At 34.2% G+C, this 26161-nt stretch overlaps 1 protein-coding gene across 1 annotated transcript in view; it reads left to right on the top strand.

Annotated features, from left to right (window-relative positions):
* Positions 1-26161, top strand: part of LOC136025794 (uncharacterized) — a 51740-nt gene that overhangs the window by 21254 nt on the left and 4325 nt on the right. Inside the window, exons 5-7 of the mRNA XM_065701785.1 lie at positions 3647-4387; positions 16989-17144; positions 19809-20236. Of these exons, the coding sequence (XP_065557857.1) occupies positions 3647-4387; positions 16989-17144; positions 19809-20236 (1325 nt within the window). The remainder of the gene's footprint in view (positions 1-3646; positions 4388-16988; positions 17145-19808; positions 20237-26161) is intronic.

Below are 26161 nucleotides of genomic sequence, written 5' to 3' on the forward strand. Positions count from 1 at the left end.
CGATTCTTAAAACCACTTGTTATACACAAATTTTAGTACCAACTGGCTTATTACTGACTCAATTAAAATATCTCAGCGCTGCGAATGAACCGTTATGCGCTAACTTGCAATGAAAGGGGAGGTAATATGTCCTTATATCTGGTAATATATCTTATTCTTCCATGGAGATGCAGATGTGTGAACCAGGGTTAAGCAGTTTAAACTTCAGCTTTTCCATGTAAGTGAACGTTGAACAACAAAGTCACTTCTTAGCCTTCATAATCGGTTTAATGTTCGAGAGGATATGTCTATTGTGACCTTCTAATTCATGATTGATCTTTTTAATGGAGGAAACTTAATTTTTGCGCTTCAGTTTACGGATATTTCCTACATCCTTTGTTTTAAGTTTCAAGGAGTTTTATTGCTTGGACTTTTGGGCTAAAGCTTCTATGTTGCGATTACGCTTTTAATATCAAGGAATCCGAGTTTTTTAATTTAAGGGATTTTAGTTTTCTTAGAAACGATTGGGCCTAGATTAGTGACATAATAGTTTTAAACCAGTTACTGCAAATGAGGACAAAAACCCAATTCTAAATTTTTATCTTTTAAAATTTAATTTTTCTAAATTTTTAAATTTTATTTTTCTCTTTTAATATTTACTCTTGCCGTATGCTAAAATTCTGTTTGTTTCTTTTCGTTTTTTTAACTTTATATAGAGTTTAATTCAACGATCTGGATTAAAAAACAAAACAAAAAAACATTGGGAAATGATGTTGAAGCATCATATTGAACTTTTCTAATATTTAGAAGTTTCTGTTGCTCTTCAAACCCCTATAATTTTTCTTTTTCAAAACTGCGTATCACTTAAATAAACCAAGAGTTTGAAAGAGTTTGAAATAGTTTATTATGAAACTACTTTTAACAGTCTCGTTATGATGGTATGGTCTGTTCTTTTCTTGCTAAAAAAAAGATTAAAGAAAAATAAAAAGAACCAAATTTTGAAAATGTGACATATTATATGGAATGGCTAGTCCTGCTTATAACCTGTCACAGGGACAACAATCTATTTGAAACTTTATCTAACAGTTCGTGGAACTCTAAAAAACTTTGAAAACCGAAACTCTAAAAAACTGAATTTTGATTACAGTGGATCCATGAAAAGAATTGAATTTTTATTCTGATTCTAAATATATTAAAATTCAGAAATGTTAATGTTATCAACTAAAAATTGCGATCCCTAGTAAAATTGCCTGATTTTAAAAAGGGGGGAAACACCCCAAAAAGTTAAGGGATCTTAATGAAAACCACAGTAACAGATTTAGCGTATTCGAGAACCGTACTGTAGAGGTTTCAAGCTCCTATCTACAACGTAGAATTTTGTCTTCTTTGTTGTTGTTTTTTTCTTTGTTCGTTTTTTGTTGTTTTTTGTTTGCATTTTCCCCAGAGGTAATCGTATCGAACCAGTAATCCTATAGGACTGGAAGAGGGGGTGTGATTTTCCAATGGGAGGATTTTCAGTGGTTAGGAAAGCTTCTATGGGGAGGGGATTTTGGAGCCGAAGTTTTACACAGGGGAACGAGGATGAGATTTTATGGCGTGATTTGAAATTTTCCCGAAATTAAACATAAAAACATATAAATTTTTCTGCTGAAAGTAAGGAGTAGCATTCAAACTTAAAACTAACAGAAATTATTCCCTATGTGAGGGCGGCTTTTCCGCTAAATTTTTACTTTTTGTCCCAATTCTTTAAGAAATACATGCTCAAACACAAAGGACGCTAAATTAGAGTGAGAAGTATGGTTAAAGAACTTTGACTTTAGTGTAAAAAGCGACGGTTGAAGAAGGGACATCTCCTTTCATATACTTAATAATTTTTGTTCGTTTTAAGCTTCAATGCTGCACCTTACTTTCAGTCGAAAATTTTTATGTTTTTAAATTTAATTTTATGTAAAGAATGCGTTTTGCTATAGTATTTCTACATAAAAGACGAGGACAATAGCACTGCTTCTTGACTTTGTGAATTATTTCTTTTTCAAATTATATTCTTTTCCTGGTTATTTCCTTCTGTGTGCAATGCTGTGCATTGTCAGAAACCGAAAGGGACTCTCAATTGCAGCTAGCCAGATTTTGTGAATTTGTGATTTTGTGATTTGTATTTTTCAATCTTAGTCTTTATTAATCGTCAAAATATGCCTAAAGTTGTCCTATAGCAGCAGCTGCGTGTTTAGTTCGTGAAATTTTGAAATATTTTTTTTATTTATAATTACTACGGATGTAATGGCAATCATTTTTTTCTGCAACTAGCAAGATTTTGAATGAAAAATCCGTGCAAACTGCGCATGCACAGATATGGGTCTAGGTGTAAAATCAGTCTCCATAAAATTCAACTAAAAGTTACTTGTACACTGTAGCTGATATAGGAAAATGGAAAGTTATGTCTCATTTGTGTAGATTATTCTAGCTAAGATAAAAAATAAGAAGAAAAACCTGCCCACTGAATTAAGATTGAAATTTGTAATTCATCTGGCCAGAGTTAAAATGCTTTATCTGTATATATAAAAATAAGTTGTTTGTATGTGTGTCTGTCTACTGACGTCATGTTGGTGTGTCGACTGACGTCATGTTTGTCAACTGACGTATCTATCTATCTATATATATAAAAATAAGTTGTCTGTGTGTGTGTGTGTCGAGTGACGTCATGTTTGTCTGTCGACTGACGTCATGTTTGTCGACTGACGTCATTATAAGGATTGAGCTGTATGCGTCATGAAGTTGTTTGTCGACTGACGTCATGTTTGTCAACTGATGAAATTACATACCGGGACACAAATGACGACCGGGACACAGGGAATATAAATGACGACCGGGAACCCCAAAGAGAAATTACAGACTGGGACACCCGGACTCAAATCACGACCAGGACACAGGGAATATAAATGACGACCGGGACACAGGGACACAACTACAACGGAGACGCCGGGGGCACAGGCGGGATATATAAATGACGACCGGGACACAGGGATTGTTCGAATAGAAATTACAGACCGGGACACCGGGACACAAATGACGACCAGGACACCGGGACACAAGGAATATAAATGACGACCGGGACACTCAAAGAGAAATTGCAAACTGGGACACTGGAACACAAATGACGACCGGGACACAGGGAATATAAATGACGACCGGGACACAGGGACACATCATTAGAATAATGAGGTATAGATCTGAATACGGATTGTTTTTCCCATGGACAATTATATGTTGCATATTCAAGAGTCAGTAAACCTGACAATCTATTTATATGCAACATATATATATACATATATATATATATATATATATATATATATATATATATATATATATATATATATATATATATATATATATATATATATATATATATATATATATATATATATATATATATATATATATATATATATATATATATATATATATATATATATATATATATATATATATATATATATTCACAGGTGGGACATAGGGACACAACTACAATGGCGCGTAACTAATATGGCGCGTAACGACTTACGCGCGCGGGGGGGCTTTTCTAAAAAAAGAAAACGACTTTTGCATTTTCTTTTTTTATGTTTACAGGTTTTGTTTTTTATTTTTTAATGTTTTCTTTTTTTTTCAGGGTGATTCTGATTCAGATACAATGGTTACGAGCTATGGTGTCGATGAAATCAAGTCTGACGACCCTTCTAGTGTTAAAACTGCCGGTGATACATTTGCTAGTGATATTGTCCAAAAACTTCGTAAAAAATTTGACAACACTGCTGATAGTATGATCACTAATGGTGATAGTTATATTAAAATGACAGAGTCGGATAAGGAGAATATGTCAGTGGAAAAATTTTGTGACAAAAACAGTGCAGCAATTACCAAAGAGAAACTCACAAGCGGACTGATTGTTTCTCCGCCCCCCTTGAAAAGGGGGCTGACTGCCTCAAATCCCATCTGGGGAGCTTTCAAGAACATAGGGGAGTATAATAATGAAGTAAGTGAGGCTCTCAAAGAGATTCAGTTGAACACCGATGATTACAATGGGATAATAAAACATGCCGGTCTCATTGGGATCGAAAATAACAACACACCAGCTGCGACAACTGCAATACATTCTCGTATATTAGAACTTGAAAAAGAAATTAATGTGTTTCGGAAAGAAGCAAATCACCTGAGGAAATCTAGAAAAGAAGCTGATGAATTGAAGTCAAACTTAACTGAAGAAAAGCATAGGTTTGAAAAGCAAATGGAGAATGAAAAACGAAGATGGCAGCTGCAGATTGAAGAGGAAAAAAAGAAACTAAAGAGTTCAGAAAAGCGAGAAGATGAAACTTCAAAGTTGACACATGAAGTAATGGAGTTGAAAAATAAGGTATGTTAAAAAGGAACACATTATTGTGAATATAATTGCGGAATTACTTGGAAAATGATGAAACAGAAGGAATGATTTTAAACGGACTCAAACAGAAATAAAACAATTGTTTTTGTGGAAAAAACCCTTTGATGCTTCAAAGACCTCCCCAGTAGATTCAAATTTGTAAAAGATTTGAAAAGAAAAATATCCAAAGTGCTTAGATTAATACATCTATGTATTATATAATATGTATAATATATAGTATAAGATATAGTATAAGACTATATATTTGTATATACCATGTATTATACCATGTATAAGATATAGATTAATGTATGTAAATCTAATATAAGAATCTATGTATTATCGGCTCATTAACCGAGTGCATGACTTTTGCAGATATGTTCATGCCCCCCTCCCCCCTGCCACTCATATTTTTCATATTTTAGTCATCAATTATTGAGATTATTCATATTTAAATAATCTTAACAATACGTATTAAAAATTAGTTTATAAACCCTTCCAGGTTCTCTGTTAATTTGTATTTGATTTTGACGTCACATGTCGTCATAATTATCGTCGTCTTATGTGTGTTGCCCTAAGGTTGGGCGATGTTTTATTCCCGAACTGTAGCTGCTGCCTATGCAGTTTGTATAGTTGATTTTCAGTAAAAATCACGAGTTCAGTTTTTCATTGAGCACCTTCTGATTCCATTAATTTGTTATTTTTTCTATTATTATTACCACTGAAGACAGTTTAGGAATGGTCCTTGCCAAAAATTGTGCTCTAAACGTTTGGTTTTGACTCTTCAATAATTCTTTTAACACTAAAAATGTTCACGTGGTCATTAATGAGGAGTAAGGTACATAGATTTCCTACAGAACTAAAGTAAGGAAGTAGTGAGTTCCTGCTTTTTGGCTAAGAAAGAGAGCAATTCGTTAAGCCTCGTTTTGATTGACATTTTTCACCCTACAATTAGTATTTTCGGAGCTGGTCATTTTTAGAGAGTTGGGCTGTGATTTGGACAGCCTTCGAAAATTTCGAAGGCTATGATTGTCTCTCCATTCATAGCTGTCCGAATGAATGATGGTAACCAAGACAAGGCTTTAGCCGAAATAAACAAAGGTGTCGAAATACAGTCGAGACTTGGATCAAGATTCTGAGTGTCTTATCGAAATTAAGGCCGATTAACAATGAGATTTTACTAATATCGAGATATTGCTAGCACTTATTTGAGCCAATCAGAATTTTCGTAGAATTTTTCAACCAATCACAAAGTTCTATGAAAAATCAGATTGGTTCAAATTAGTGTTGTCTGAATCTTGACAATAGTAAAATTCCATTGTGAAAAGGCTCTTAGAAGCTGCATTAAATTATTGCATACTATGAATAATTCATTTTCAAGTTCCTTTTCAATGTACAAACTGGAAAATATAAAATATGAACCCTCCCCCCTCCCTCATAGGATACACTCCATTTCGTGTTGAGTACTACGCAAATTAATGCGTTGTTGCCCAAAAATTAAGTCCTGGTTCCCTGTGAAATCATGAAATTAAATTTTAAAGCGTTGGATATTTTGGATCGATACAATTATTTCTGGGTTCTTTTTTTCAATAGACAATCGAGTCAAAGCAAAATACTGTTAGATCTTGCTTTAGAATAATGTAAAGGAGATAGATCTTTGTTGCTACATTTACAAAGCTACATCTAATCTTAAGCTAAGTCCGCGATTTAGTTTAGTATGATAGACAAAATATACCCTAGTCAAGTATTTACGCTGAATTTCGTTTTCGGAAGAAGAAGGGGAGTTCGAAAAAAGCAAAAACAAGTAAAGTCGTCAAAAATAATTGAGATTTTGGTAGGCCCTGGTACAACTTTCAAATTCAGCATGTATAGTAATGCTAATTTAATATGTTCTCATGCATACAGGATTTTGTTACACCTGTAACAAAAAATTACTGCTGCAAATCTCATTAGTTCTTTTTTTGCTATTATTATTCATTATCTCTATTTATTATTTCTTTTCATATATCTTTTAATGATACCTAGCATTGTCAATATTCTATTTATAAAGTTAAAAAGTGTGAACAAAATTAAACAGCGAGACAATAACTTGATTTACAAGTGTTTCATCAAAGAAGGTTCTTCTTTGAACTCTCTAGAGTTGTTTTTTAATTGCTTTAACTCCAGGCAACTTCTCTACCCTTAAGGGTCAAAATAGTCAATGGTTACAAGAACAATCAATAGTTGCAAATTATTATTCTGAGCAAAATATCAAAGTAAAATTAATTAAAATAAATGTTCTAAAGACTAAACCGTCTAGAATAAGAGTAAATAAAAGTAGAAACAGTAACAAGAAAATCGATCAAATGGACAACATCACTTACTTGGGTGGTATTGTTAGTAAAGATGGCGTTGAAGAAGAAAAAGTAGACTAGCATGACACTGGGTTATCTTTTTTCGATTTTGGAAAAAATTTGGAAGTATGGGAAGATAAGTTAGGGAACTAAGATTATAACATTGAAAGCCAACGCAATGATAGGGGCAGATATTCAATGAATGAGTGTGTTTTGTTACCCACTTTTAAGATACAAAATCACGTATAGAATAATGAAAAAAGGGTACTAAATAAACACTAATAAAGAGAAAAACACTATTAAAGAAACAAAACTAATTTAAGAAAATTAATAGAGGATGTTTCTTCAAAATATGCTGAAACTTAAGAGTTGTTTTCTGTATAGCCAGATACGGATCAGGAATACGGTCTTTACACTTAAAATGGAATTACTTCTTCAAGGGTTCAATCATGACAGAAACCAAAAAAACGACGAAAACAAGACCGGACTGTACATTTATTTTTATCCAATAGCAGATGCAAAAAAGGAGAAAGTTAAAGAATAATAGGTATAACAAGGGAAGAATAAAAATTTACGTGAATATAACGATTACAAAAGTCTTCGAAAATATAAGCATCCCGTATGTCTTATGGACCTTAGTCGAAAAATCATCAACTAAAAAAAAAGGTTACATCACAACTAATATAGACTTTTCTTTTAGGGAAAACACATAAATTTTGGAGAACAAATTTCGAAAATCATGTGGGGGGGTGTCAGAGTTTTAGGAATGCCTAGCTGGGGCATAACCCAAAATCGGCTGCAAGCCACTGCTCTAGGGCTAATGAAAGAAAGGTTATGATGGCTAGGCCACGTTTTGCGGATGATAGTTTGCCAAATATCGTACTTTTTTGGCCTTTCTCACAAGGTTAAACGAATCTGAAATTAATCTGCAAGAAACATTGCTGAAATCAAACCGAATGAGTGGGTTTGCTGGCGTTTCGTCGCTGATCGAAATTGCGTAAGAAGTATCTAACTATTAAGCATGGGGGAGGGGGTGTAATTTTCATTCACATGGAAGCTTAATATTTCATTTAAATTGTTATTTTGGTTATAGTGATCGTAAAAACTCTTCTTAGTTTACAAAAAATCGACGAAAGCTGCTTGAAATCCATAACAATGAAAAGTTAATTTGCTAAGTACTCTAAATTAAACTGATATAATTTCTTTCCTGAGTTCAATCAAGTTGAAAAAATAAATAAAAAAACAAAGGCAGTTTGATTTTTTTATTTGACTCAGAAACTTGTCTCGGATTACTTCAGTAGCAATGTATTAAATTTAACTTGTTAGTTTTGTAATACTGAGCATAAAAGCTCCTCTTATTTCAAAAAGCGTGTTGAAAGTCCCCTGAATATTATGACCCATGTAAAGTTAATCTTGCTAAAGAGTTTTGAATTGTTCAAAAAGAGTATTTTTGAAGGACTCATTCGAGTTTATTTTTTAATCAAAAAGTAACGCTTGGTTCACTCGTAGCACCATACACTTGACGTAACAATTTAGTTGACGAACTAAGGAACAGTTTCTTTGTCAAGCAATTAAGTTGATAAAATGAACTTTTATGAGGGAAGTGGGCAATTTTTTCCGAGCAAAAACATCAGCTATGTAAATTGTGTAGATTTTTCTATGCAACAGTCATGGAAGAGGCAATTTCACGCGAACATAACTACAATTGAAATTTCTTCTTTGACGGTATTTAAAAATATTTCCTATCACCTTGGTCGTTCCTAGGGTTGGTGGCACCAGGGGTAAAATTAATTACAGCAACTTCTCCCGTCTTAAATATGAGCAACAAATCAGAATCAAAGTGAAAAATGTAGGAAACTACATGTGACCAAAGTGGGAAACCTTACAGCGGCTTCCCCCTCCCCTGAACGGTTCTCCCTGTCATAGTAATTTTTTTATGTGTTTGAAGCTATGGTAAGGGCAATTTGCTGTTTCTCTTCTTGAGGACATTTCAATACTTGATTTAGGGACATTAATCTTATTGACCTAGAGAACTTTGCACTCGAATGCAAAACTCAAGAAGAAGTGTACTTTTTTTTTTTTTTTTTTTTTTTTTTTTTTTTTTTTTTTTTTTTTTTTTTTTTTTTTTTTTTTATACAAAAGGCATGAATAAAGAAAAAAAATATTCCCTGCCTTCCCTATGCTACTAAAATAACTTATCGCAGAACCAAGCCGGCTGATGCCAACACAGCTACGCACGCTCCTCCTCCATCCCAATGTATTAAAAGCTTCCCTTTTTAGACGATATACCATTGTCTTTAAATATTCTTTATGGCATCCTCCCACCCACCTCTAAGGACGACCTGGTTTCCGTTTAGTCTTAGATGGTTGGCCGAAAAAGACAATATTCGGCAATCTTTCATCCTTTATCTGCTGAAAGTGCCCTAGCCATCTCAACCTTTCTCTGATTATAGGCTTAGAATATAGGATTGAACCACACGTTTTATACTGCCTATGTTTGAAATACGGTCAGTCAGCCGGGTACCTAGAACAATTTGTAGTCAGTTTCTCTGGATAAAATCTAACAAATCTTCATCCGCTTTTGACTACTGTCATCACTATGCCTTCTAATATTCTAATCTTGGTTTTCAATCCTATCTTCCTATTCTTCCAAACTATTTTTTGACTGTGAAAAAATACCCTGAGTTTTGGATATTCTACTTTTATAATCTTCTCTCCTCCCACCGTCTTTACTAACAATACTACCAAGGTAAGTGAAGCCGCGCACCAGATCAATATTTTATTTATCCAACGTCACCTTTTCATCTTCAGTTATTCCTAGCCTTAGCGACTTAGTCTTCTTAACGTTAATTCTCAAACCTATTCTAGCACCCTGAACTCAAAAAAACCTCTAAAAGTTCATTCAATTTGCTCCCACATTCATCTTCGGTGCTTAAATCATCAGCATAATTTAAGTCCAGGAGAGCTTTTTGTCCCCATTTGCATCCGTGGTCTCCCATTGCCTTTTCTTTGGTCCTTAAGACGAAGTCCATCAAAATGATCTATATAAAGGGGGATAGAACACAACGCTGCTTAACTCCTGATTAAATACGGACCCAGCTGCTAACATCATTTCCTACCTGAACTGCAGCAGTATTATTCTCGTACATAGCACTCATCACTTCAATGTATTTGTCTGGTATACCATACAAATATAAGACATTCGCTAAAGCTCTTCTATCAACAGCATCGAGCGTTTGTTCGTAATCTATAAAACTGAGGACTAAAGATGTTTGATAACTCAGACACTTCTCAATTATTAACCTCAGAGTTAAAGTTTATCGACACGTCCTCTATCTTTTCAAAAACCGCATTTTTCTTCGCTTATAACTTTGTCTACAGCATCTCTGAGTGAAAAAAGTATCATGTTACTAAGTAATTTGCTACCTAAAGAGATCAGACTAATGCCTTGCGACATTCACTGCTATCACCTTTCCTATACAGCAGTTTAATTAAGGTTTTCCTATTATTAATAGGTACTCCTCAAGTACCTATTCTACCTATTCTACGTACCTCTATCCACTTCTCAAGTGGGATAGAGTTGACCGCAAGGTTCCTAGTTTTGCAGGTACCCCGAAAGGGTCGAGGTAGCCTTTTGCAGAAGCCGTTGTCCATAGATCTGTATCTCAGGCACTGCTGCAGTTGTCTTCCTGATGCTCCCACGATGGTGTTCTGCTTCACCATGCATTTAAAATCATTACTGGAAGAAAGTTAGTAACTCAAGGAACTTATATATATATATATATATATATATATATATATATATATATATATATATATATATATATATATATATATATATATATATATATATATATATATATATATACATGTATATATATATATATATATATATATATATATACATGTATATATATATATATATATATATATATATATATATATATGTATATATATATATATACATGTATATATATATATATATATATATATATATACATATATATATATATATATATATATATATATATATATATATATATATATATATATATATATATATATATATATATATATATATATATATATATATATATATATATATATATATATATGTATACGCATATATGCATACACGCACACATATATATGATCAGTTGTTGCATCTTAGCATTTTGGGGCAGGAATGGCTCGAAGGAACAAGGCCAGATGTGAGATCCCATCATATAAACGACTCTTAGTTCACATTATACGACCTGTGAAAATTTATTATAATTAACTTGCTATTATTTATGCTTATCAACGGAAACAAACAAGAAGCTAAAACGGAATACATCATGCGTAACTAAGGACAGCTATGTTTGTATTTGCCTGTTCTTCAAAGTGGATGACGACTGGACAATCTTGTTTAAGTCAGTGGCTTCGGCGAGGTCTTTCTCATTCGAACCATGGCAGTTCTCAGCAAATTCTTAATAAAGTTGAGCTTCCTAAATGTTTTTTTTTGGCAGGAGCATCTGCAATAGGTGCTATCGTAGCCGATTTGCAAATACGATATGCTTGCTTAAGCTGGTGTCGTCGGCAATTTTCTTCACCTAGGACTTCTCTGAAGCAAGTAGCACCATGGCAAAACTGAAGCAGAAATTCAAGCTCTGCTTGAAAAGCATTAAAATCTGGATGTGTCTCTTCGTTTGAAAAAAAAAAACATTGTTGCTAGCTCAATATTTGCAACTGAAATCTTCTTTTTTAAAGGAGGTTAAAGTTAGGATAAAAATGCCTGGAAATTAACAAGGCAAGCTCTGAGATTATCTTCTATCATTGTAGTTAACCTTTTGAGCAAGATTCTAAAATGTTATATATAGAACTGATACTTTGAGGTCTCGGCTTGACTCTCATCTCGACCGTCAAAACGAGATGGTCCAAGTCACCAACGATGGTTTTTGACGAGAACTGCCTCTGGATCGACTTCTCTCATTCTGGCAAACTCCTTTACACTGTCAACGAAATAGCTCATTCCATCCTCCAATACTATTTCGCAAAGTTTCTTCATAGCCTCTAGCATCTCTGTTGCATCAATGATGTTAATCTCCTCTTCTTCAAATTTTCTGTTGCTATCCTGATCTTATACACAATTTTTTCATAAAATTTTTTCATAATTTTTTTTTTCATAGCTTGTTCCTTCGACTTCACATCAGTGTTATTTAACTGTTATGTTTCGCAAATGGCTGAAACTATTGCTTCAAACTAAGTAACTACTGCTTGTATGGTTTCAGTCATTGCAGTTTACTGAGTCCATGTTAAGTTCCGGAGATTAGGGCTGTTTTCAATCGAAGAGAATTTTATTTTAAGGGTGATAAAATGCTTTGTATATGAAGTGAAGAACACGTATATTTTGTCAAGTATGTTGGAAAGCTAAAGTATCCAAAGAGATGAATTGCCATTATGTTCTATAGTAAAGTTTAGTCTGTGGGCCTGTCAGGGAATATAGGGCACATGACGATAAAGAAGTTCAGATATTTTCTACTGGGCTCCATCAAGTTGACAGGACATCGGACTTGCCTAGTCATAAGACCAGAAAGCTCATGTGTCCGAAGGAATCCTCTCCTTGACAATGCTCCTATTATACTTTCTGCCGTACCCTACCTGTTTTCGTCATTAGCCTCGCTAACATATAATAGTCTCTTTTTTCTATGTGTCCCTTCAGAACTGGTGTCTTAGATCACACCTGCTAGCTTATCAATATGTGAAGCATTGGGTATCGTATCCAAGAATAAAATTCTGAATCCAAAACTTCGAGGGCCTTCTCCCTGATTTCTTCTGAAATAAAGTCAATGAACTTGTTATGGGGAATTGTTGGTAAATAAGTAAATTTGTATGGTCTATATCCGATATCAAGAGCTTTCACGTATCTCGCTAGAAGTTGAACAATTTAAACAAAATTGCCCGTTTGTTGTTTAGTTATCGTAAAGCCAATGCGCTGTCTCGTTAGGGTTCCTACAGCGTTGAAAAAAATGTCACAGTTTTTTCTTTGTCTTTCTACGTTTTGGTTGCTGCAAAACCTTAGTTCGAGTGCATTTATTAAGCAAGAAATCCCCATGACTGCTGATACTCACGAAATGACAAAAAACAGAACAAAGCTGCACGGATGAAAACAACGCTGTTTCATTTTTTATATGGAAAGATCACCTGGAACGATTTTTGGGAAATCTTTTTTATGGAAAATAGGCTATTGTTGGTATGAATAAATAAAATAACATCGACTCTTCTTAGTTTCCTAGTGCTTGGAGAAAGCTAAGAAGCTTCCTAAATTTTTTCAAGAATCTTTTCAAATTGTCCTTCTTAAGCAAGCGATTTTGCGACAATTTACAGCTATAGCTTGTACCAAAAGGACAAGATATTATGATTTTGGGATTGATCCACCTCTGATGTATCCGTTCCCCAAGTCAGAATTTCTTAGAGAAGGGTCTAAACTTGCTTAAAAATACGGAACTTGTTCCTTTTTTCAATGATTTTCTACCAATTTGCATCGTATTTTTAACAAAAAAAAATTTCAAAAAATTTCAAAAAAAATTTCAAATTTCAAAAAATCCATTCGATAGTTAGAACTGAATCTTAGCCACCAAATGATTGCAAAGTTTTCGTAGAAAGATATAATATCAAAACTTGCACAATGAAGTTAGACCTTAAAAGCAAGGCCGTATCCAGGGGGAGGGGCTAGGGGGTTTGACATTTCCCCCCGAAATATTTGTTTTCATTCGTAAAAACGTAACGAAAATGCATATAAGCAAATTTTTGATGCGCTTTTAAAGTTCTTTCTGTACCCCCCCCCCCCAAAAAAAAAACCCTCCCCGAATAAAATTTCTGAATACGGCCCTGCTTAAGAGTATCAAATATGATAAAAAAAAGTGCTTTATAAGAAGTAGTTTCTTCTTTGTAGTCATTAAACCTATTGCAATTAGCCCAACTACAGGCAGCGTGCCTTTTCCCTAATATTGGAGAGGGAATGCCTTTATTTGACATTGGGAAAGTGATTTTATTTAAGGTTGATTCAAAAAAATAACTAGTTTCGGGGAAACTGAGGTGGATGAAAGAATACAGAAATGAGACAGTAATTGTCAAAGAGACACTAGAAGCACTAGTGATGTTCGATGAGAACGTAAAAAAGCCTAATTATTTAGGTAGAAACAAAGGGGGAAGAATTTTGTCATTTTCTAAAGAAATAAGGAAGTATATAATTTTTTAGAACCGAGAAAAAGAGAAAATGTTTAAAAAAATGGAAAAATTTCGTCATGGAAGTGTATAATATTGAGGATTATATAGAATTTAGAGTGTTTTATAAAGTGTAGAAGAATATAATATAGTATTTACATATAGAAATAAGGAAGTATAGCTATTGTTTTACTCAACCTCATGATAAATACTAAGCTAATATATAGCTGAAGACTAAGCTGATATGCATGATATAAAAGTATTGTTTTATGTATCACACGTAATTCTATAATGTAAATGATATCGAAATTTTACGGGCAAAGTTTCAGTCTGCATTCAAGACTGAAAGTCAGGCCCGTACTTAAGAATTACTCTGAAGGGGAGGAGGAGGCTCCAAATTTGAATAAAAGACACAGGACTAACCACGTCTATTCAGGGAAATTGTTTGTATGCCTACTGAATAGTGCTGTTGGCCACATTATAATGCCTAGGGCATTTTAATGAAATTATTAATCATCAGAGCTACCACTTATATTGGTAGATATACGAAGAGCCTTTTCGGAGACTGGCTATACAAAGTACAACGTACTCTCTTGTGGATATTGGAAACCAAATGATAGTAATTCGGAGTCAATGGAGAAATATTCGCTTCTGGCACAATAATGCAGTGTTTCTACTAGCTCCTTTTTATAATCTGTTAAACGTCTTAAGCTATCTATAGAAAATCTCTAGATAAGTTCATAAAACCTCTACTTATAGACCGGACAAACCTAAGCAGACATTTAACTCAGCACAAAGTAAAGTCATCCGATATTTCTGTGTAACGAAAAGGTTTTTTTTTTATCAAAATTAAACTTCAGGTTTTAGTTTTTGGTCAAAATTAAATTCTTTGACCTGTCTTTAGTTTTCAGTGAATTAGTTGGCAAAAGGAAGCAAAAATTCCCATATAAGCCAGTAATCAGCATACAGAGAAAAGATGCAGCTTCTGGCAGGTACTTAATATTTTCGCCGAAGTCGATCAGTTTCAGCGTAAAAAGACCTTATTACGAAACTTATGCTTTAATGTTTACTTCTTCATTGATCTCCTTTGAGAATAAGTAGTCTAATTCAAAAATATCGAACCTTGATATTCTTGACGACTGATTGCTTTATGGCAGGTTTTCGAATTTTCCCTACCTTCTTGAATAGCCAAGTCAGCAAGTCAGCTTATACTTCTTCCGGTAATGGTGAAATGATCATCACGTCAAGAAGCTTACATTTGTATCCATGATTACGGCCATTGCGTCAAGATTAACTTGCATTTTGTGCCCTTTTTGTTTCTCGAAAGCAAAAAATGCCAACACTCAATACCACGAATGGAAAAAAAGTCTCAAATCAGATTTTATTGAAATTTTAGTCTGACGACGTGTTGGTGTCGAACCGAAAATTTGGATTTGTAGCAGGACTCTCTGGTTATTCGGGGTAAATACTATAAGGGAAGGGTAAACATGACACTGTCAATAGGATTCTGTTTCTTCGTTGTTGTTCCTTTAAATCTACAGAAAAGTCTGAAGAAGTGGAAACTTTACATGATTGTTTTCAGCCTAATGATTGGATGGCACCTTACCGATTGTCAATTATGTAAGTCGATGGCCAAAGAATCTGTTGAACGACAGGCTTGAAAAAACGTATGCTCCTGTGTGAGGATCGGAAATCAGCGATAGATAAAACACTAGTAATAAAACGTGATTAAACAAAATAACCTAGCCCCAGCAAAAAGTAAAGACAACCAATACATCTAACAATTGTAGAAGGGGGAGTAGCAAATAGAAGACCACAAATTACTGCAGCACAATGAAGTATCGTTCACACTTATTTTTCTCGGTTTTATATGCCTAAGCTGGCAGTGGTGAGACACCACTACCAGTATTGATGGTGGTGCTAGTAGTGTCACACAAACAATTGGTGTGAGAGGATATATTGTTAATAAAAATAAAAGCAACAAGTTACCATTCACACCAACTTTGCTCAGTTCTCTGAGCCAGTTTCCTGTTTCCGTTACTCTCAATGTAAAACTGAATCTATTTTACTTCCAAAATAGGCACAAAACTTGCAACTTCCCAAAAGTTGTTTTCAGTTAATTACCAATTGCTTCAATGTATTCATCAAATTGGTGTCAATTTTAATGTCAGGTTTCAATCTATTCAGTAAGTTCAATATTAAATTTATATATTCAAGCTAAATTACTACTTAACATAAGATTCAGAATTATAACATTGTGCAAAAGGGAGAACAAAACTTTGTTAATATCTCGTATTTTGCAGATCATTGGCTGTAGTTTTGAAACACCGATTGATCCTTGGCGACAAAGTCCAGGTATAAGATAATAATAAGAGGGAGGAGGGAATGATAGAGTGCAGTGTTTGTACTCTACATCAGAACAACGGGACATATTCAGCTATACACTATAATTAACCAGTTTTTCCTAAAAAATGAAAAGGAGAAAACCTTTAAGGTTCTTTCACCGTATACCGTTGAAGCTCTCACACTAACACAATTGAAGACTTTATGTTATGTTATGTAATCTTGCGAAGCAAATTTAGTCCGTAACGCGGGAATTGCCTTGTAGGCCTGACTTCTGTATAGAGTCTTACGTTACTTAGGCTTATTTTACGTTGCGGAAACCATTGTAGCGGCAACAAAAGGGAATTTCTGGTTCAGCAAATAATAAATATTGAAAATTAATTGAAATATTTTCCTAGGAATCTATCACACTTGATCAGCGCTTGAACCTCTCTATTTTTAATTTCTGAACAGCTTTCAATGATGACAGAAATGATTTTAGACGATGATCATGGCAGTCTTCTGAGTTTTTACTTCAGCGGGGTGTGAAACGACTTGTTAAATGTGAGAGCTTCTATTTGTTTAACCACTTAGCACAGAAAATTACGCATATACTGTGAGAGCCGCTTTACTCGTCTCGAAAACTACGGAAAAAAGTCCCACCGATCGTATTATGCATGACAGCATTTAATTGGATAATGCAGACAACAAATGACAGCATTTGCGTTTTCTAGCTCGAGGAATTGACAAATGTAACCCGAACTAAGGAAAGCAAGTGGTTTGCAGAGAAAAATAAGCTCCTGAGCAGAATCAGGTATTTGGAAAGCCAGCTTAAGATGAAAACTGATGAAATTACGAGGCTGTCAAAAGAAGAGCGCGACGTCAGAAAGGTAATTTTTTTACATTAATTTGTCTTTTTTTACAACAAGAAATGCCGGGCTATCAATTACCTTATTCCATTTTTCCAATACTGTAATTTATCGTTCTTTTCTGTTGCGAAATGGTATTTTCTTTTCTCACTGCAGATGAGGCTACGAGATTGTCAAAAGAAGAACAAAAATCAGATGTCTAACCTTTTTTTCTCAGCGAAAATAGGCTGGCTATCAGTCGTTAAATGATTTTTATTTAGCTCTTGAAATTATTGTTTTTTTGTATGAAACAGTTGACACATCTTCGCACATTAGGCTAACGATGTATATAGCCGTATTCAGTCTGTGTGTTTTTGTGACCTTTGTTGTGGAACCTTTAAATGAAACAGCCTATCTTTAAAAATATTAAAAACCCCTAGTATACAGAATATTTGCACAAATTTTATTTTCTATTTATTCAAGAACTTTTAATAATTATAATTGATTACTAATATAATTAAGAACTGATTAATCTAAGAACTAATATAATTTAAGAGACACTATAAGAATCTATTACTATTCAAGAACTTTTTGGTTTCGTTAACATGGATTTTTTCCGTTATAATGATCTGAGCAATAATTGCTGTTGGATCCGAGGTTTTGTTTTTATAATGAAGGAAAGTTTAAGATTGTAGACCAGGTTTTACGGATGAAGGATTGCAGATTATAAAAGGTTGCCCATTAGTCCATCGATTTTGGGCTAAACAAAAGCAAGTCGTCATCGAATGAGATGAGAAGAGGTCTTAGGAAAGGATTTTGAGAAATTATAACTTCATAGGAGAAGACAAAGAGTGAAGCTTTGAACGGATTGGGTGGAGGAGGAGTGTTCAAAGCTATGTTGGCCTTGGGCTGTTTTATTCTGATGTGAATTGTTGTTACTAGTAGTAGTAATATTAGTAGTAGTAGTGGTAGTGTTTTGATCTTAAATATCACTTTCAATGCAACAGCTTGGCTAGGTAAAAAACCTCGGGCCATTGATTTAAATCAAGGGCGGGGCCTTGAATGAAATCTAGGCTATCATAAGTAAGGCCTGAAGCGCTTTCGACGAACTACAGAACAGATCAGGATAAAGAACAATCAAAAATGAGATAAAAAGTCTAGAAAAGAGATCAGTAGCTCCTAATCTGTGTGGCGTAAAGTCGTTCTATTTGGCAGTATGGGTGCTTAACCTGATCTTTATAGGCGGAAGAAGAACATTAACCCGACACACTTGAATGGAAGTGCCTAAGAGCCATTTTTCTCTCAAGCTCAGCCAAAGAATAAGCAATGAGTACCTGAAGCAAATATGCAGCCAGAAATAGTCATTATCCACTATCATCAAGAGCAGAAGGCTCAGATAGTTTAGGCACGATAAACGGTGCCCAAGCGAGTACCTGACCCACTGGCTCCTCGAATTTTAGCCCCCTTATCATTGGAAGAATAAGCAAGGAGACCAAACTAAAAACTGACATCCTAAAATAAAGAAAAACCTCGAGCCTTTAGGTGGAATCCGGGAGCAAAGACGCAAATGGGACAGATCGTGGTTGGAAATCATCCGGTTCCGAAAAAAGACCGAAGGCAGGGAGATAATGCGGTCTAGTGCATTCTTGGTGCCGATTTGGGTTGAACAGCCTCTGTCTCGTCTCAAGCACTAGTAGTAGTTTGACCACAGAGGTATTTTGGATGATTATTCAATATGAGTGTTTGTCAAGACTTTGCATTGAGACGTAAAGCTTAGAAAATCAGGGAGTTGGTTTTGATAAAAACAAGTCAAGCTTACTCGAAATTTGTCCCGCGAAAATGATTCTAGTGTTTACTTTTTAGGGGTAAAACTCTCAATCTAGGGAAGTATTTATCACTATATAGATTGGAATGGTGGTAATGAGTTGTAAGCTAAGCTTTACTTTCAATGAGTTCTGACCATCAAGTTTTTTCGAAAGCATCAACTCCTAGCGAAGCTTTAACATTCATCTTCTTCAATCCTCTTTGCTTTCGAGCGCAAGGGTCTGGGTTTGAGTTTTGGTTTAGGAAACTCCGTAATATTATTAGACTCTTTCATAATCTGCTAAGATTTCATTAGATATCTTTATTGAAAAAAAAGTCACAGGACAGTGGCGACAAGCAAAAAAAAAAAATAATAAACAATTAATGTGTGGAAGTTTTATCAGCGAAACTATATTTCCATAAAAAACTTAACATATAATGCCCAACAATATTCAACCTCCTCCAGAATTTTTCTGTTGAATCTTCCAAGTCGCCTTATAGTTATCAGTAAAGTTTTCAATTAAACTAATTAAATAATTAAACTAAACAAAAATCATGAAACAAAGCGTGAGCCATTGCTGGCGCATAGGGCGTCCAATCGACATTCAGTTGGTGGGTCTCTTTTTACAGGGACAAGCAGCACGCTTATCCCCTAATCTTGCTGCGGAGCGGATCAAAGCCCGCGCCCCGTATTGCTAAACAGAGCGTTAATCCACTCTGCTTCAACAAGGGTATACAATAAAGCAATAACATTGCACAAATAATAAAATTACAATATATAATAATTGAGAATACAAAAGTAATATAATAATATATATGTTCATCATTGCAAGTATAATAAAGATTAAGTATAATCAAGTGCAAGCTAAGCATAAACAAAAATTTTGTTTTATTTTCTTTTAGAAATTGCAATCTAGCTTGAGACCAAGACCAATTTATGCCCAAGTAAAACCTCAATCAGCATCAGTTGAAGTACAGACGGAATCGTTACCCTCACCGTCCATTCCTTGTAAAGCACAGCCGCCTTCAACCCCAATTGGCAATACCCCTCAGCTAATATCCGACCAGGTCCAAACACCTCAATCTGAAAAGAAAACCAGAGACGGTGGTGATCGTGGAAAAGTAGTAGTGCATGAAGATGGAACCAAGGAGATCATATTTGAGAGTGGTAACATAAAAACGATTTATAAGGATGGTACAATGAAAACAGTGTATTTTAACAAAGATGTGAAGATTGTTCAACCAGATGGGACGATCAAGTATATATATACGGCCAAAGGTATAACCCAAACAACGATGAATGACGGAAAAGAAGTTCTGGAGTACCCAGAGTAGGTTTTCTTTTCTTTTACGTATATTTACTTATTTTGTGGAAAAATAGTCAAATATGTTTCCACATGATATATAAAATTGTATTGTAAAAGTGTAAAATATACTTTTAAATAGCAAAATTTTAAATTAAAGAAAATTGTAAATCTTAAAATATACTTTAAAAATTATGCTTACAAATATCTTTTGCAGAGAAACTGACTACGGATCGTTTTGGGTACCTGTCTGACTGACCGTATTTCAAACTGTAAATTATATTGTTTAATCCCGCTTTCTACGTAATAATTAGAGAAAAATTGAGATGTCTAGAGCACGCTCTGTGGGTGAAGGATCACAGATTGCCAAAGAGCGTTCTTGTCAGCCAACTATCAATGGCAAAACGAAAAGCATGTTGTCTGTGAATGAGGTGGGGGAGGTCGTGAGGAACTATTTAAGGGAATCCCTGGGAGGATGTTAAGAGGGAGGCTTTGAATATATTGAGATGGAGGCGCACTGTGCGCAGCTGTGTTGGCCTCAGTCGGCTGGATACTGCATGAAGCTGCTAGTAGTAGTGGTAGCAGAACATTTTAAATTTGTATACTGTACGTATAGTATTCATGTGTGTTTGAGGATATTTCAATGAAAGGGTAGTCGATTTGCTACTTTCGTTCAGGGGACTATTTCCAGACTAGGATAGAATGGCCAACAGCCTATATTTATTCCAAGCGATTTGACCCTCAATCTTCCATGGCATTCAACTACGCTTGCTGGCAAGGGTCTATTCCAGGATTTTTATTTTTTTGGGTGGGGGAATACAAAAAAAAGTTTTACAAACGCGTAATAATTTGTTGATATGCATTTTTGATACTTTTTTATGAATCGGCCAAAAAAAATTTTTTGGGGAGGGTTTACACCCAACTCTCCCTCTGGATACGGCTTTGCTTGCTGGATACTAGGCCCGACTGGGGCAGCTCTAACACTTTCAGCAATTACTTGTGATACAAAAATACAAATTTTGTTAGTGTTTGATGCCGATCCTCCTGGGAAAATATTCTGGAAAAATAACCCCAAAATTCAATTTTACACACATCAAAGTATTATATTTTGCTCCATATAAGTAATATATAAAACTCGTTTGTTTATGCCAGAAGCTTTGTTTTAAGTGTCGGCTCAGTGAAAACAAATTTGACCGCTTTAATTGGAAGTGAAAACTCATGCAACACTGCATATAATAAGAAAAAATTAGGACAAATTTGGAATTAACTTTTTAATGAAAAGGTGATTAATTGATACGTTTATTTTCAATAATTCACAAAATAATACAACAATGAAATAAATTTAGCCATTGGTAGAAGACCAAATAAATCGTGCAAAGTGGTTCAATTAACTAATTAAATTACATAATCGAGAAGAAAAGAAGCAGTCACATACATAATAGTTAACAGGGAACCTGCTCTTATCCCGGATCTCGACTGAAAACAAACCCTTTGACCTGATTTTTAAATAATAAAATCGGTTCAGAGCCCGTAATGCTGTCCGGATGGCTATACCAGAGGAGTACACCCATAGGCCGTTCTCATGTATTTCTCGTTTCATTTACTACCTTTTCGACATTTCTAGTATGATACCGATAATAAAAAGAATTAGAAAAAAAACATCCACTAAAGAATGTTGATGCAATATCATTTAAATCACTGGTACACCAATGTTAAGAACTGGTGATCGTGTACTTAACCTATAATACAAATTTTAAAATGGCTATAACAAGTAAGTGTATCATCAATATTAGCACATTCCCCCCAATAGACAGATTGCTTTGATTTAAAGTATGTGGATTCTTCTATAATTAACATAAAAATAACTTGCTCAAAGGGCACATCCATATACAAAAGATGGATAATAGTTACCATATCAAATCGTACCAAGGATAGATATAGACCTCCATATTCAGTTATGTAGTTTTTGGTGGCACCAGGCGACAAAAAAAGTGAAAATATTGGTCTTGTCAGTGAAAAATAAAGTGAGACACATAGCCCAAACAGTTTAAGAAGGTGTAGCTTCAGTTCAAATTCAGTTATGTAGTTTTTGGTGGCACCAGGCGACAAAAAAGTGAAAATATTGGTCTTGTCAGTGAAAAATAAAGTGAGACACATAGCCCAAACAGTTTAAGAAGATGTAGCTTCAGTTCAAATTCAGTTATGTAGTTTTTGGTGGCACCAGGCGACAAAAAAAGTGAAAATATTGGTCTTGTCAGTGAAAAATAAAGTGAGACACATAGCCCAAACAGTTTAAGAAGATGTAGCTTCAGTTCAAATTCAGTTATGTAGTTTTTGGTGGCACCAGGCGACAAAAAAAGTGAAAATATTGGTCTTGTCAGTGAAAAATAAAGTGAGACACATAGCCCAAACAGTTTAAGAAGATGTAGCTTCAGTTCAAATTCAGTTATGTAGTTTTTGGTGGCACCAGGCGACAAAAAAAGTGAAAATATTGGTCTTGTCAGTGAAAAATAAAGTGAGACACATAGCCCAAACAGTTTAAGAAGATGTAGCTTCAGTTCAAATTCAGTTATGTAGATTTTGGTGGCACCAGGCGACAAAAAAAGTGAAAATATTGGTCTTGTCAGTGAAAAATAAAGTGAGACACATAGCCCAAACAGTTTAAGAAGATGTAGCTTCAGTTCAAATTCAGTTATGTAGTTTTTGGTGGCACCAGGTGACAAAAAAAAGTGAAAATATTGGTCTTGTCAGTGAAAAATAAAGTGAGACACATAGCCCAAACAGTTTAAGAAGATGTAGCTTCAGTTCAAATTCAGTTATGTAGTTTTTGGTGGCACCAGGCGACAAAAAAAAGTGAAAATATTGGTCTTGTCAGTGAAAAATAAAGTGAGACACATAGCCCAAACAATTTAAGAAGATGTAGCTTCAGTTCAAATTCAGTTATGTAGTTTTTGGTGGCACCAGGCGACAAAAAAAGTGAAAATATTGGTCTTGTCAGTGAAAAATAAAGTGAGACACATAGCCCAAACAGTTTAAGAAGATGTAGCTTCAGTTCAAATTCAGTTATGTAGTTTTTGGTGGCACCAGGCGACAAAAAAAGTGAAAATATTGGTCTTGTCAGTGAAAAATAAAGTGAGACACATAGCCCAAACAGTTTAAGAAGATGTAGCTTCAGTTCAAATTCAGTTATGTAGTTTTTGGTGGCACCAGGCGACAAAAAAAAGTGAAAATATTGGTCTTGTCAGTGAAAAATAAAGTGAGACACATAGCCCAAACAGTTTAAAAGATGTAGCTTCAGTTCAAAAGTGTAGTTGTTGTCTTTGGGGAGAAGTAGATAGTTAATGACTGAATTTTTACTGATTTAATGTGACGTTAAATTTAACTGATGGATCTTGCCTATTTATTTTTACGGTTCAACGTGGTAACAATGCCAAAAATTTGGTACTTTCATAAAAACTACATGTTTCGAAATAAAATTTCGAAAACCTCATAATACGCGGTTTTCATATGAGTCCACGAGACAAAAGTGTTTTTATTTGAAGTCCCAAAAATCTTCGGTACTTTTATATCTCTACATTCTTGGAAAAATGTGTTGATACTTGAGGATTTCAGAACGGAAATAAAACTCTACGGGGAAACAACTCATGAAAATCTCCAAGTTATTTCCAAGATCTAATTAAGCTTCCTGTTTTTCTTTCTAATTATCCTGCTATCTTTGATTATGCGCTTCAATTAATTTGGCTACGAATTTAGCACAAGTTTCTTTGATCCGAATTATAACAGCAAGAGAAAACCCAGAAATACTAACTTCAATCAGACATCCTTTTAACGCTATTATAATTGCAAGGAATATGACAGGGGAAGAATGAATGATTTCGTTCGGAAATTATTTAAATAAACTTTCATGCGTATTTTATTAGTTTAAATGAGGTTTATATACAATATATAGAACTATATTATAATATAAACTATTTAAATGAAAATTGCAGTACAGGCGCGTGCGCACGGAAAATATCTGTAGGAAGAGGTTAAGTATTCTTAGGAGCTTTGTTTTTAAACGTGTAAAACCCAAAAATTTAGTGTTTTTACATTACTACTTACATACATTATATTAGATCAAACAGTTCGTGGTAACGAACTGTAGTAAGGAGCGACCCGGCTCCTTACTTGGAATTTTGATACCAATAGTTACATCAAAAGAATCGCATTTTAATGCTGATTTTAAATATATAAGTTTCATCAAGATTAGTCTTAGCCATCAAAAGTTATGAGCCTGAGAAAATTTGCCTCATTTTAGAAAATAGGGGGGAACACACTCCCTAAAAGTCATACAATCTTAACGAAAATCACAACATCAGATTTAGCCTTTCAGAGCACCTTTTTGAAGAAGGAACTTCTCATGGGGGAAGAGAATTTCAATGAAGGGGGCTCAGGATTTTCTAGCATTATTTGAAAAAACAATGAAAAAATAAATATGAAAAGTTTTTTCTACTGAAAGTAAGGAGCACTATTAAAACTTAAAACGAACAAAATTTATTACGCATATGAGGGGTTTACCTCCTTGTAATACCTCACTATTTACGCTAAAGTATTTTTAGTAATTTCTAATATTTATTCTACGGGCTTTGTGATTCAGAGGTCATTCTTAAGGAATCAGGACAAAATTTAAGCTTTAGTGTAAAGAGCGAGGTATCGACGAGGGGTGAGCCCCTCAATAAAAATATACGAATATAGAAGTTCATTACGTAAGTTAATTCGTGAGTTACGTATATTTTTTTACTAATGAAAACGTTTGTAAAAAATTAAAAGTTCTAGTTGCCTTTTAAGTAATCAAAAAATGGAGGGCAGCTAGCCCTCCTCCCTCGCTCCTTTTTTCTCAAAATCTTCGGATTAAAACTATGAGAAAGCTATTTAGCCAAAAAAAAAAAATTAATATGCAAATTTCGTTTTAATTATTTATGTGTAGAGAGCCAAGATCAAAACATGCATTAATTCAAAAACGTCCAGAAATTAAATCAAATTTTTTTTTTTTAAATGAAAGTAAGGAGCAACATTAAAACTTAAAACGAACAGAAATTAATCCGCATATGAAAGGGGCTTTTCCTCCTCAACGCCCCGCTCTTTACGCTAAAGTTTTTTTTTACTATTTTAAAAAGTAGAGTTAAGAGAAAGAGTCAAACTTTAGCGTAAAGAGCGAGGCGTTGAGTAGGAAAAGCCCCTTTCATATACGGAGTAATTTCTGTTCGTTTTAAGTTTTAATGTTGCTCCTTACTTTCGTTCAAAAAAAAACTTTCTTCATTATTAGAATACTGTGAAAACGTTAGAATTGTAATAGTATCTATTTAAATCTTTTATTTATTTACTTATTGTTTGAATCCTAATTTTAGAGATAGCATTCGGTCAGTTTGATTTATTAAAAGGTGACCAATTTATGCGTAAATTTTATATGTAATATGTATTTTTTTTGTATTTGTGTGTATTTTGTGAGTATTTTTGTTTTGCCTCAAAGCAAGCAAATTTTATACTTAACAGAAAACGAGCGAAAGACTGGACGCCCTAAACCAGTCTGAAATAACATTAAGAAACTGTTTTATTGTTTGAGGATTTTTTTCTATTGACACTTTAATCTGCCTAAATTGTTAACCTAAATCGCTATTTTCCATTTTTTTAGCTTAATATCCCTTCTGCCCCCTTATAAACTCGCATACTCTTAAAACGACTGTAAAAATAAATAAGAAAGTGAAGATAGACGTCTCTCTGTCAGTATACAAAGATTTATAAAGTATAGAGGGAGGAATTTTATTTTAAGGTAAGACTTAGTAGGGAGGAGATAAAGTGGGTAGCATCGGAAAGGGGATTTTTTTTTTCACCACTTGGAGGTAAGAGAAAACATTTAGGAAGACTAATTTCAAAGGTGGGTCTTTGCTTTTTGCCGAATATGTGGAGATAATG

This window comes from Artemia franciscana, chromosome 4 (assembly GCF_032884065.1).
Source record: "Artemia franciscana chromosome 4, ASM3288406v1, whole genome shotgun sequence".
NCBI lineage: Eukaryota > Metazoa > Arthropoda > Branchiopoda > Anostraca > Artemiidae > Artemia > Artemia franciscana.